The sequence below is a fragment of the Bactrocera oleae genome, chromosome 2 (assembly GCF_042242935.1).
Source record: "Bactrocera oleae isolate idBacOlea1 chromosome 2, idBacOlea1, whole genome shotgun sequence".
In the NCBI taxonomy this organism is placed as follows: domain Eukaryota; kingdom Metazoa; phylum Arthropoda; class Insecta; order Diptera; family Tephritidae; genus Bactrocera; species Bactrocera oleae.
Window position 1 is genome coordinate 7,724,131 of NC_091536.1, and position 15,341 is coordinate 7,739,471.

The 15,341-nt window shown below is 34.6% G+C and overlaps 1 protein-coding gene across 2 annotated transcripts in view; it reads left to right on the top strand.

Annotated features, from left to right (window-relative positions):
* tx (Helix-loop-helix protein delilah taxi) overlaps window positions 1–15,052 on the top strand; it is a 35,311-nt gene extending 20,259 nt beyond the window's left edge. For both annotated transcript variants that reach the window (XM_070107777.1, XM_014230025.3), the window contains exons 2-3: window positions 13,121–13,321; window positions 13,414–15,052. In XM_070107777.1, coding sequence (XP_069963878.1) covers window positions 13,156–13,321; window positions 13,414–14,465 — 1,218 coding nt within the window. In that variant the 5' untranslated portion in view covers window positions 13,121–13,155 and the 3' untranslated portion in view covers window positions 14,466–15,052. The remainder of the gene's footprint in view (window positions 1–13,120; window positions 13,322–13,413) is intronic.
* Window positions 15,053–15,341: the final 289 nt, after the last annotated feature.

Here is a 15,341-nt window from a genome sequence, read left to right on the forward strand (position 1 = left end):
GTGTAGGGTATTATAGCTTTCGTGCAGCCGAATTTAATGTTTTTTCTTATTTTAAATGATCTTAACTTTTACGTTGAAATCGTTCCGAATATGAAGAGCGGATTGTGGCCTTAGAACTCATGCGATCTCACCAGGAAAACTTTATTTTAGTCAAATCGCTCAAATAGATCTATCTGTTGGTGTATGATGGTTTTTTTTTTTGGTTCTTGTTACAGAAGACGATTAATTCCAAACTCTTATGTACAAATGAAGAATCGACTGTCTAGCAATGCCCTGCAAACTTTCTGAAAAAATTCGTTAAGAAAACTTAGCTATATTAGCTACACTATTCTTCGAGCCTATGCATAATTTTTAAAAGTAGTCTAACGTAAAAATGTTATCGGTTTGCACAAAGTCGACAAAATTTGCTGCCATAGTATTTTCAACAATTCAAATAAGCCAAATATTAAGTTATTCGATATGAAGAATGTTGCATTTTACTCGCTGAGATTGCAAAAATCAGTAACATACAATGTTATGCTTTACGCTTCAGATAATATTAACAAGTTTCTAATATGATTATGACATATTTATGCACATAAATGATTAAGGAAAACATTTAGGTAGGTATTTTGCAATTTCCACTGAACATTTGGAAATTATTTGCATCAATGGCAGCACTATTCATTAAGTCCATACATTTGTTCAAAGCTTGTCTGCGTGGATACTCATACATATATAAAACTTATTATCACATGATGCACATATAATACTCTAGCAAGCGATGATCGTTATAAATACATACATATATAATGCATATTGTATTTACAAGCACACATATGTATGTACAATAATAATACTACTATACTTAGCAAAAATTTCGCAATTATCTTGAACATAAATTAAAATAAAATTAGTTGGGACACCTGGAGCTCAGTGTAAGAAGAGCAGATAATTCCTTTCTGAAACTTTTTAGTTTAAAGCTTAGATTGTAATTTTTCAAAAATTTATTAAATTAATAAATAAATTAATTAATTAATCACACAGGTGGCCTTCCTTCTCAAATATATTTTCAACTATAAGTCTTCTGACGCATCTTTCGTTCTCAACAAATTTACTCAATTAAAATATTAAACAGCTGGCAACCCTTTTCGACAAGAATTTGTTACTTCGGGCTCCTTTTATTTTGATACCAAAAATATCTTAATTTTTTTTTTTTACTTTTTAAACAGGTGGCAACCCTCTCAAGCTTTTCTTATTTCTTTTCTTTTGATAACTACAATAGTATCTTATAAATTTTTTTGGTTGAAAATTTTTATTTCAAAATTTTTTAACTTATAACAGTTATACGGTTTATTTTATCCTTTCTGTTTAGCTTGTGTTTTGGTTCTAAATGTTATCCAAGGACACGAGTTCGTCATACCAGTTTTAGGTGGACTACTAATAATCCATATCAAACATACTTCTTTAAATCAAAATTTTCGTATCGTTTTACAAAACGAAATAAAATTTTCGAACCACTAAAATACCCTTCCAAAAGGTTCTTTAACTTAATTTTTGCTCTCAGCATTACTTTTTTCAGGAACCTATGAATATATTATATGCACGTAGCAGCTGTCAGTCACAATAAATTGTGGCTTAAAAAATTCTTGGCTAACATTTCTCTAGCCATAGGTACTGGGATTTGAGGAAAGTTAGCTTTGCATGGATGCCGAACAAATCCTAATACTCAGATTATGGCATGATCTGTTTTTTTTTTTTTGTTATTGTACTCAGTAATGCTTACAATTTCATCAGGAAAAGATAAACGCAAGAACAATGTTTAAAAATTATTTAATTTTATTATCAAAATAATTGTTCTCCAATTACAACTTTTCGTGTGCTTTTGCCATTGCATGGTCGTCATAATCGTCCAACTGCACTCGCTATTCGTCGAATTGTCGAAAATTTCGATCGTATATTTTCTTTGCATAAAATTTAACTACCAATAAGAAAAAAAACTGCGCGATGTAATGAAAATATTGCTGCCGTTCAAGCAAGTGTTGCTAAAGACCGCAATTTGTCGATTCCAAGATGTTCTCAAGAATTGAGACTGCCTCAAACCACAACCTGGCGAATTTTGAAAAAGTATTTAGGTTTGCATCCGTATAAATTTGTTCTCACTCAAGAACTGAAGTCATTGGACCACCGTAAACATCGTGAATTTGCTGTCGTGTTTGTGGTGCGGTAAATATACAAAACTGTCGATACTTCTTTCGAAATGAAGCTGGTGACACCGTTAGTGACAATGGAGAGCGGTATAGATTGATGATAACCAACTTTTTATGGCCGCAATTGAAAGAAGTTGATCTTGACAACATCTGATTTCAACAAGACGGGGCTACGCGCAACACAGCACGTGCAACAAACGAATTATTGCGAGTTAAGTTTGAAGATTCGATAATTTCAAGAAATTATGACATTGAATGGCCTCCAAGAAGGATAATAAATTCATGAAACTACCTCAAACTTAGCCATGAAAATATCAGTAAATTTATTGAGTAACTAACATTTTATTACCAACTTTTTTTCTCGATTTACTTCGGATCTATTTCTTAAACTAAACCCAAATATTTACTTTAATTTTGAAAAAAATCCTTCAATATATGACCTTTTTCAGTGCTTTTAAGGAAAAACCATTAGACTACTTCTTGTGCGGTTATTTGAAGTCATTGTTTTTTAGCAATAAACCAGACACTCTTCAAGCCTTAGAAGTCAACATGCAACGTGCTATTCATGACAAATGACTTGATTTAGTGGAGAAAGATCATCGAATTCCTTCCTGCGAAAAAGGTCGTGAAAGCCATTTGAATGATGTTATATTCAGAACTTGCATAAAAAGCATTTCAATTTCCTTAACAATTAGTGTGTTTTTTTTTTTTTTTAAAAAAATCATATCACTCTTATTGGAAACCCCTATATAAGCAATAGTTAGACGCCACCTCTCGTCTTCAGACGTTTCTCACTCCACTTAAGTGTTACATAACCTTCTCTATTTCATTTAACACGTTTTGTTTCAATCTTTGTTTAATTGAATTTGACAAAAAGCGAACCGACTAATGTGACCAATGACATTTTACGACAACTCGGTTTATGTTATTTTAATTGAATATCTCTTTAATTATTCTTGTCTCTTGTTTTTACAATCGGAAAGCATTGAAACACGAAAATCGCACACAAGTACCATACGAAAAACTCGACGCAGATCATTACTAATCCATTACAAGTAGCGAGCGCGTATTCTTTTTCTATTAAAGTCACACGTAAGTACATTTGCGGTGTTGAGCCATTTATGGGCACCCAGTAATGTCCGAATTTGGAAAGTTCTTCGAACTATTCAATGCTGACAATTTCTCATACTTGGCGGTTAGGTGAAACGTTCACACTCGGAACAGCAAACATAAGCACACATACTTACAAATGAGTACGAGATAGAGTATTTGTGAAAAAGAGAATGACTCGATTTGTAGTGTATTTGTACTCGTTAAATGTTGACATAGTTAGTTAAATTTGAGAACTGACCGTCACGTCAATATGTCGGCGTAACGCGACAATTTGTATGACATATGTAATTTTTGAGATTTTATGTTTTTGCTATTGCTGTAGTTGTTAAATATCATTTCTATGCCGATGATAGTCATAGCAATCAACGAAATATGTCATTTGTGCGTCGGAAAAGGAGATAGGAAAAATGAGAAGTGCCATAAAAGTGAATGTGCAAACTTGTGGTGGCACAGTGGAAGTTCAAGTGGCCTTGAAGTGTGTAAATGATACTTTCGAGTAGCTGAAAAATTGCGCTGTAAAGCAATGCTTTGACGTTTTCAGCGTTTTCAACGTCACTTATGCACTGTATTAAATTTCAAAATAACTTTTTCATACTTATCTACTGCTCTTCTACAAATTTACGTATATATATACATGCCAAACATAATATGTACTTATGTATATTAGATTTTCATAGTAAGTATGTACAAGTATATAAGCAGACAGGCGCTTAGTTGCAGCATTACGGTGAATGCCTTGAAATGCGCCGGTGAATGTTTTATTACAGAAGTTGCATTTGTTTTGATGTGTTTGCATGGCGAAAAGCTTGAAAGAACACACACATGCACACTAGGGTGGACCTTAACTGTGTAAAGAAATCTGGTCACTATAAGAGAATGTTAGCAACAGGACTAAAGTACAGCTTACCTTTACCTAAACTAAAAATTTACTTTATTAATACTTCATTTAAAACTTTAAGCTTCCTATCTGCGACTTTGGATCAAATGAAGAAAATAGTTTTAAGTTTTTAAATCTTCATTGAGAAAACTGATCACTTGTTCGACACGCCTAAACCTGTAATTGGGATCAAAATACATATGTACATGTATATGCTATTGGGGGAGAAGATGAAATTGCTAATTTTTTTAAATTTAATTTAATTAGTTTCATTCTTTAAGAACCACCCTAATACAAAAATAAAGTACATAAATATATATAAATATCATATATATGTATATTTGATATATTCCTCAATCGTGGGATGGCTGTAGAATATGACAATGAAAAAATAATTTTATAAATGTTTAAGTACCACCCTAATACACAAATATGACTAAATATGTGTACACACATGATAACTTCGCCAATAGTTTGCGGAGATCGGTTTGAAAAAAAAGTGTTTTTTTTAAATAACCACCCTAATAAAGTATATAAAAGTCAGTAAATTTACAAAAGTTGAATAAATAATTTATAAAAAGGCACCTGGCAGCACTGAAGCTTAACATACATACATAAGTATATGCGAAGACATGCATATAAGTATGTATAATCTGAGGACTGTAAACAATAACAAAAATATTATATATTTCGCACTGCCCTACTAAAGATTAACGGCATTAAATTTTCTTACTAAAAAATGGAAATAGCTGCGTATCTTCATTAGATATTTAGATAATTTTATGGTTTGTATGAGGTAATGATGGATTTTATAACGGAAATACCCTTGACATCTGTAATAGGCTTACTTTTTGGAGCTTCTGGGGATTATATGCTCTGAAAGTAGTCGATCTGCATTCCATATCCTCAATAAACTTTTTGTTTTTTTTTTAATTCCCCATCCATTCATCAAGATTTATTCGATAAAAACCATCTCTCAAGACTGCTGTAAGGGCTAGGCTATTATTTAAATTACTACCGGCGTTTGAAATGCTCGAAGAATATTAATCAGACATTTTATTTCAATCGATGGAGATTTTCAACAGTGTTTGTCTTTAAAACTTCAGAAGTAGTGATAGTATCAGTGAAAATAGAGGTGTAAACTTATCCGCTTAATCCCAAGCCAACGCGGTTGTTATAGGCCAAAGGCCAAAATATTCATTGTTCCTGAGTATTTTTTACATTTTCTCAATAAGAAACCTTTAATTCTTTTTTAGTTTTGTGGATTGGATAAATGTTAAGGTCCTGCAAAAACCGATGTTTGAAATTAATAAATTTATAGAAATCAACTAATTTTAAAAAATCAAAATATTTTATTTAACAACCATTATTTTGGTGAACCAATTAACTCTGTAGAATATAAAAGCCATATTAATAAACTCTGGGCACCTTCCTGTATGTATGTATATATGCCTTATAACATTTAAATTGTATAAAAAACCGTGTTAATTTTTTTTTTTTTTAATTATTTTATCATGCATAAATTTGCTGGAGACTCAATGTCTACAACTGATTTAAAAGCCTATATACTATGTATAATATAAGGTGTTTATTTAGAGAATTTTCACTTATTCCGTGCTTTTATACTGTCAAACCACTTTTTGGGATATCGCTCTGAAATTTTGCACACTTTTGTTTTTCCCAAAGAAGTTGCTTACTTGTCGGAACCGCCGATATCGGACCACTATAGCTTATAGCTGCCCTACAAACTGAACAATCGGAATCAAGTACTTGTATGAAAAACTTTTTATTTTAAAAGATATCTTCACAAAATGGCAATGCTATAATATCTGCAGAAATTTTACTGATCGGACCACTGTATCATATAGCTAGCATACAAATTGAATGAACAACATCAAGTTCTGGATGGAAAATTTTTTATTTGTGAAGGATATTCTGACTTCAGTGCTACCGAGTTAACGTTTTTTCTTGTTTTTTTTTATTTCCTTTAGTCAATATCAGTCGCTAGTCTACGCAACAAGTCATAGAAAGCGTGAAATATCACTTTTGGTCTCCAAATAACAACAACAAATTGGTTTATCAATTAGCCACCTCGGTAATGAGAGTTGACTCCATTGTACTACGGTTTTACGTAGCACTTTAGGAAAAATATACTATTGTAGTAGCGGCAGAAATATGCCGAGTTGATAGTCCTTGGGCGGTTTAAAATCCAGGTCCGTTCCGCTTCCGTAGCCCCAACTGTCATGGGAACGGTTAAGGAAAAGATCGATGTCTTTAACCCAGCTAGAATTAAGCAGTTGAAAACCTGCATGCGGCGCGTAGTTGTAAATTTAAACTAATACAACCAAAATATCGTCTGTAATTCTTCTGTTTCAATTGAAGTAAAAATTCCTTATCTCTAAAAGAGCACCCTTAAAGTACTTACGAACACATACATATATAAGTACGTGAATATTTAAATCTTTCTTTGTGCTCTTTCATTTAATTTATACTTATGTGAATGCATGTACATATGTATGTATGTTTGTATGTGTGCTTGCTCATTCACACCTAAGGACGCCACAGAAGGCACTCGTAAACGCCATACATTTATGAGAACATTTATTTATTGCATTTAATAAAAATTTATATTGACATCATTTAAAAGCATATTTTACCCAATTGATTAATTTGATTGGCCAGCATTTTGCATGCGCAACGGCAGCACAGCTCAACGGACAGACAAGCAAAAGCCAACAAGCGAATAGACCAGCAAGCAATCGAGCGGACTTGCCAGCGCGATGGGTGACGCTGGAAATGAGAGAAATTTCGCTAAAAGAAAATATCGATTTATTTTATTTTTTTTTTTTTTTGACAAAACACACAATATGTATATGTACATACATACAAGTAAATAATAAGAGGAAGACAGGGCAATAATTTGCTTGAAAGATTTTGATTGCCAAAATTAGTGTGGGTGCTGTTAAATACAAACAAGGTCTGTCATTTTTTTTTAAATCTATAATTTAATATACTTACATACATACATACAAGTGTAGGTAGCTTGTAGAAACACAAGTATGCATGTATTTTATAATGATTTTCCGGTAGTTTTGTGACGTTTGTTGTCATGCGTACGTCCAATTAATGGCAACAATTATATTCAATTTATTTTAATTGGTATCGAAAAAGGCAAAATACAAAAGAAATTAATAAAATACACTCACATACACCTACACATACACAAAATCGCTAGTATGTGACCGCCGAAAATTAAATTATTACACCGTCAGCGGATGTCTAACCAAACCCTAAATGCAGCAGAAGAAGCGTTAAAAATAAAAATCCAATAATACCAAATGAAATAAAATGGAAAAATCAGAAAATGAAATTTGCTGTCCCGAAGAGCGATCAATAATGTTAATGAAGCGTAAAATGTTAAAGTTCTCCCTGTGTCATTAAAAAAAAAAGAGTATAATAGTAAAACAATGAAACAACGAGAATGGTACAGTGGGTGGCCACAGAAGTAATACGAGGTAGATGTGAAACGTGTAAGGTGCCGCTGAATGCGGCTGGAAATTAAAATAAATTAAAGCAGCTTAAGTCGACTTATGCTCATAAGTGCAATTCGAATTAGTTTGAAGAATTTATTCGAGACTCGACATTGTTTTCTATCTTATAATCAAACGCCTCTAATTACATTGAGACACAAATAGAGAATAGAACAAGAAAAAAGCGTTAACTTCAGCTGCACCGAGCATTAAAGCGTATAAAAGGATCTCTATTCTCAAATTTGATTGGTCATTTTGTATGACAGCTATATGCAAAAAAGGTCCGATCTGAAGAATTTCTTCGGAAATTGACCGGTTGCCTTACGCAATAATCCATACCAAATTTCGTGAAGAAAACTTTGACAAATAAAAATGTTTCCTTACAAGGACTTCAGTTTCATCGATCAGTTTGAATGGCAGCTTTATCGTATAGTAGTCCGATATCGGTGGTTCTGACAACTGAGCAGCTTCTTGAGGAGAGAAAATAACGTCTGCAAAGTTTCAGATCGAAATCTTTAAATACAGACAGATAGACAGACGGTCGTGGCTAAATCGACTAAACAAACATATACCATATATTATATATTTTATAGGCTCTCCAACAGTTCCTTTTGGGTGTTACAAACTTCGTGGCAAACTTAATATACCCCGTTCCGAGGATGTCTAGTATTTTACAAGAAACTAAAATTATTATTTGATCAAAATTTGCAACAACTACAGTCGGATGTCACATTACTCGCAATATTCATTATTTCAAAATAATTACTGAGATGGTCAAGCATGTCATTCTAATTTTAGGCGGTATTTCTTTTTACTATTCAACAAAAGTAGAATTCAAGTTTGAGAGCCACATTGAATGTCTGATTTTATTATAATTTTTTATTAATATGTGTAGTACCGCAAGTGTCTGCTATTTAACTACAATTGTTGAGGGGAGGGGATATCGTATCTGGTGTTAAAACGTCACAGCTCTTGGATGTAACCTTTGCTGGTATACAAACAATTACTGTAGTTTCTTCTACTAGCTACGAGGTCACTGTGTAATAACTAATGAACCTGTAACTTAGATATCAGAATGGAGAGTTTAAACGCGACCTAACTGGCTTTTGTTTAAAAAAAAAAATGGTTTGTTTGAATGGATAGAACCAAAAAAAAGGTTTCAAGTAGAATATCGATCTAATTTAATCAAAACTCTATATAAATGTTAACAGTTTACATAAAAAATCGATTAGCACCGTGTGTTTATTGGATGATGACTTGGCGAAAGACTCTTTTAATGTCGTCTCAAATACGTGAATAGCTTTGCAGATATTTTTTTTTAATATGAGCTATCTAAGAAAATAATCTATTACGAATTATGGCTGAATCGATTAGAATAAAAAGAAATTAAAAATGAGCGTAGAAGGCTATATTACAAGTATAGCATCACAAGCAACAAAACAATACAAAAATACACTTGCCTAACATCTTGCACTTGGGTATAAATTCAAGCGACACCAGAAAGTGCAATGCTTAACCTCCGATGGATGAAAGCCAAAACCCAAAACCGAAAAATCAAAAATAAGCAAATTGAAATATGTTATTTGAGCAATAGCAATCTACGGCCAGACGAACCGAAATTAAAAACCACTAACAGAAGGCGGCCAGCAGACGGACGTGGGTGCAGGCGTAGGCGTGGGCTAATCTTGGCTTACTGTCGTTAGAAAGAAAAAAAAAATAATTTTTTAACAATTAAAAGAATGACAAGCCACATAAAACAATTGGAGCGCATTGAATGTGAGGGCACACTTCCGCTTAGGGCACATCTGGGACTGCCAATGTCTAGTCTACTGTCTAACAGTCTACATAGCTTTTTATTTGGTTCACTGGCTCAGCGGCGCTTCGGATGAAATAGCCTACTGCTGCTGTTAAACTAAATATTTATGGCAATCGCTTTGCATACATAATGCGCACCTTTACGTAGCGGTGGGATGAGGTGTCTGCACCCGGCAGAGCCGAACCATATCGATCGGATGTGGCAAAGCCTATCAAATCACTCAAATAGTCATACAAATGGAAAGCTTATGACAAAAATGTATATAGACTACATTATATATACATATACAGTGAAGCAGGGCTGAATTGAAGAAATCATTGAAATCGTAGAGACCCAATATGGGTAAAACTTCTTAAATTCCAGCACAGCAACAGTGGTACAAGCATTTTAGAAACAGAAACATTCGTAAATAATTAGATACATACATATTTGTGTACAGTTGCTGAAATTAATATTCGGACGAACATGAAAACATGAAATGTATTTGCTTCGGCGGTTCTGAGCTTAAGCTTTCAAAACAAAGCACTTGATAAGACAACCTATGCTCTAATGCTAGAAGGTTAGTACATAGGGGAAACAAGGCTAACCAAAACTCTAATAGAAGCTCATTTCTAAGAATCTGTGATGTGTTTCAGGTTTATTAGTGATGCTTATATCTGACTTTGCAGACAAAGAAAGACATGATAGTAGAAAAATATTTTCTGTCGGCTAAGGCTGAGGCAAATTTGTAAAAAAAATTAATCAGACTTATTGTTCTGCTCCCTACGAGAAATAAAATGGGAACTAAAATTGCAAGATAATAAAAAAAACTAGCTCCATATCCCAAATTTTAGTGAGCAGACAAATCGGTTTTTCCTGTGGAGAGCTTTTGATCCCTAAGTAACTATTTAAAGGATTTTAAATAGTATTGTATTGAAAGCAGCTGTGAATTCCATAGCTGTCATATTCAGTAATAACTCTGAATGAAGATCCAGGGTCTACTATATGTTTGATAACATTCCAGGAAGGAAATGACGTAAAATCTTTGACTATTTTGCAGTTTCGTGGTTCAATTTTATATGAAAAACTCCAGTAATACCACTGGCCGAAGAACCAGCTCTACATGTACAAGTATGTTAACATTTCAGAAAGAAAGAAACGAAAATTGAGCAGTCTACCCTGTAAAGACTAACACTAAAGACTGTTATATACGATTTCGATGTTTTTTTTAAGTCGGTCTTATAAATTGTGCTCTAGGATAGCAATTACTTAGGGGACAGATATGCCAAAAAACGGACGGTAGGGCATTTTTACCTGATAAACTATTTTGAATTCTTCGAAAGTTGAACGGAAAGATACGAGCATTACAGACTAGCTTCGTTAGTGCCGATCTCAAGATGGCTCCAATAGGGAAACTTTAAACGAAAGATATGTGCATGAAAAACTTAGAAAGTGTTATATCCGAGACATCCAATTGGGATTTACGGGGGCCTCAAAGAACCTTGTGTTTCTCAAAAGACCAAACAATTTTGGAGAGTGTTCCGTAACGCGTATTCGTAATAGATATTATGGAGACCACTGTATTCTTACTAATCTTAGTACCGGCTAAAGCCTAAAATCGCACGTATTATTATTTTTGCAAATCGTTAGCTTGGGCGTTTACGTAGCTTAGCTTGGGCCGCACACATAAAAACAGCATTTGAATGAGTGAGCGGTGGCGTCACATTGCCTCTTGGATTAGGCAACACTGGGCAATGAGTAACAAACACAAATATTCTTCGTCGTCGCCGCTATTGCTATATAGCGCTTACGGTTGGCTGTCGCCGTCGTTTGCTGATTTTGTCGTTTTCAACTCCTTAATAGGAAGTTTCATGGCATACATGTTTGACGTACACGAGCAATGGATTCTCACGATTGCTTGCCACACACAACCGCCGGCTCCAGCTCCAGCGCCAACAACTAGCTACAACAATTTCGTATATATTATAAACAATTAATACAATAAAATAAATAAACATTTTTAAATGCGCAAATGCCGTTGCCAGCAACAAAAACAATAATCACAACAACAACAAAGCCAGCTGTCAACGAAAACGAAACGAAACGAGATAAATGTATTTTCATTGGATTTTTCCTTATTTAAGATTTGTTGTAGGTGAGCGAACACCAACAACATCGAACAATCACTTCAAATTACTTGCTAATTCAGATTTCCTTTTGTCGAAGACGTTGTTGACGACATCCTTGACTTAGTTTTGTGCGCGTGCGCAGTGCAACTTTAATGACACAGTGAAGTTGACGCACAGTTCCGAGTACTTATGCGATGGAATTGGTCGCAGATGCATTACTAACTGACTAGTGAATAAGGATTTGAAGAATTGCTGTACGTTAATAAATTGTTTTATGCCTTATTAGTTCTATAACCGATTATGGGTGTTTTAACCTAAAAAAGCAACGTAGTACCTTCCTTAAAGAGTTTGCGGTCCAACTGTATGCAAAAGTGAGTCCGATCCTCACTTTATTCAAATTCCTTCCAAGTCTTGGCTATAAAAGTTCTTCTTAGTAATGTTGGTTCTTAGTAATGTCAGATGGAGGTTCAGTTTAATTTGAGCTGAAGTATTTGTCATACAGGACGTCAATGTTTTTTGCGAACTTTAAGAGCGGCTTGATATTTAATTTTTATACTTCCTCTATCCCCTTGAACCGCGAAGCTCATAGATATCTAAGACGAGCTCTAGATAAGGCTAGACAGAAGTATATACAAGTAGGTTGCTTGACATGTTTCTGCTCTCACCAAGAAATAGCACCACTAGCTTCAATTTTTTTCTCAAGTTGGTATATCTGTCGTGAGAACACATGCAAAGTTAGAAGTCATTCTGTCAATTAATTTGAAGCCATTTGAAGTGACGTGTCGTAAACGTTACGTTGTGTCCTGTCATTAGACCAACAACCGTGATGCAGTTCTTTCGAGATCATGTGGGTAAAAAGCATGCGTGTTTTTCTTCAGGACTCTTGCACATGATCTTGGCGGTCCTGTATATCCTTAAAGCACTCCATCTCACTCTGATCCGTCTGTCAGTCTTTTCAAATATTTCATTGTGTACCGTTTTTAGTGACTTTTAGAATTTCCCGTACTGGTTCGGTATCCAGACGGATGAAACTTTTTGTAATTTTATTTAGCTAAGAGGATTCTGAAATGATATTTTTGTACTACAACATGAATGGTTAACGGAAGGTAAAAGATTTTGAACTAAGTTTTTTACAATATTACGACTTTCTAACCTTATTAGGCTTAAGTAACTAAGGAGTAGATAACAGACTAAACAAAGAGCGGGCGACCCTTTTTAGTAAAACCTTCCAGGTTTGGCTGGCTGTAGTTTTGCCTGTTTGCGAAACTTCGGGACTCACTTTGGTTGTCTTCTTTAAACAGTATGTGTCTAGTGGGGTACAAAATTAAAGATTTATTGTGAAACGGAGTATTATTTCGGTAAAAACTATTCAAAGTTTATTAAAAATATAATAAACGATAGAAACGCCGCATGAAAATATATAGCGAACTAATATTTTGTATTACCAATTACACTGTCTACAATAGTTCATTTACGCTCCATTTCAGATATCCGCCACAAAATCAGTAGTGCCAAAACCATAATGCGCGATTATACGACATTACTGAGCGGCAGCCAGCGCGCTGTGGACGAAGGCAAATGCAGTAAAACAGGTAGCCGCAAGGAGAAATATGCGCTGCGTGAACGCCAAAAGCGCCGACTTGGCTTGGCGAGTGTGGTCGAAATGCCGAAACGTTCAAACCACAGAGGTAAGCTATGAATTGAATAATACGCCATCGCATACACAACTTTAGCATTTACTAAATCTCTGCATTTATGTATACCTTTTTGTACATTGCAGATGATGTAGAAACGGCCACAGGACAGCAGCGTACACAAAGCAGCACAGCGTCCAAATCGAAAGCACCGCCGCTCAGCAAATATCGACGGAAAACCGCTAATGCGCGCGAACGCACACGCATGCGTGAAATCAATACCGCATTCGAGAATTTGCGGCATTGTGTGCCACAGAGCATTGCAGTCGACGAAGCGGGACCGACCAATGAGAAGCTAACGAAAATCACAACACTACGTTTAGCCATGAAGTATATCGGTTTGCTGACAGAGGTGCTGCATAATCCTGACTTTAATGGTGAATTGCCATTAGATTTTTTATGTACCAGTGAGGATGAAGTGATAAATCAACCAACGACAGCAATACCAAGAATAAAAGTGGAGCCCAAAAGTCTTGTAGCAGCGTCAAAAAGCAACAAAGCAGCAAATAAAGCGACAACAGCTCACAAAACGAAAATTGCTGTGCTGCCGAAGGCGCCAAAACGTTTAGGCAAGCGAAAAAAGAAGGATGTAAAGCCTGCTGCACCTGTCACACAGCCCAGCAAACGTAATACAAAGTCAGCACAGTGTCGTGTTCCGACGCAAGCAAGCACCACATCCTCGTCCATCTCCTCCTCATCATTTGTTACCTGCAGTGGCGATTCACTCTCATCACACTCATCGAGCTTCCTCGATAGCATAACCAGTCCGAGTTATTCCAGTAGTTTTGTGCCTGCTATGTCCGAGCTCAATAGTCTAACGCTCGAATCTGATGGCGAGTCGCTGCATCTTTCGGATCCCTGTAACAGTCCTTTGCAAGATAAATACGATAGACTCTTTGGCACTGGCGCTTTGAATACGCGGTCATCTGTGGAACAATCAATTATAGGTGATATCGATACGCCGCTAGAATTGAGCTTACAATTCCTTGGCACAACACCTGGTCCGCTAGACTTCTCTATGGAGCAGCCGCCGACGACATGCATTAGTCCGCTAGTGGCTTTGGACTCATTTAATCCATTTAGCGATTTTCTGCATGAATATCCGGAACAAGCATCATTAGACTTATTTCTGACATAACACGCCATCGAATGCCTTAAAATTTACTAGTATCTAACTTAGTTTGAATTTGCTTCTACTGCTCGTGTGAGCTTTATCACTATCATTTCACGTGGCCATCACTAGTATTTCACATTATTTCTCTTACATTTTAATTTAATAATCGTTAATTATGTTAATTTAAAATATATATATATATACATATATATGATGCATTTAATCAAACGGTACTGAGGGAGTGCGTGTTAAACTTACATACTTACTGGAATAACAAATGCTCTGTAATAATGCATTACTCTTACGTCCCTTTTTTAATGGAGTTGACTGTAGCTTTTAACTATTTTTTTATATTTTGTATGCTTTATAAGAAATTAAGCTAACACTTTGAGATTGTTTTTGTAAATTAGGAAAGAATTTTTTATTGTAAACATTTTTCTATGGAAATATTTATTTTTTTTATTAACTAAATATTCCTTATAATTGTTGATTTTTTATTAATAATGTATACACAATATAATAAAGCGGACAAAACTTGTCGCATGTTTTAACACAAGTACTAAGGTTTCAATAAAAAATATATAAATGCAACAAAAAGGCAACAACAAAAAGTTTATGGACTTTGATTGAAATAATACGTATATGTTTGTACTTATCTATAGAAACATATGTGTATATTTGTAGTACATATACGTATACTTATTATTATTACTTATGCATGTTTAGCAAATAATCAATGGGTATTTTAGATTCGCCAAAGTGCTATCGCTCAAAAACTATTTGGAATTTTTTTTACAAAAACTAAAAAAAAATTGCTCACTTTATTCTACAAAGTTTTTATCTGATTAGGTAAGTCTATAAATTATACTCGACTTCACCTTCTCACAAGCTTTCGAACAC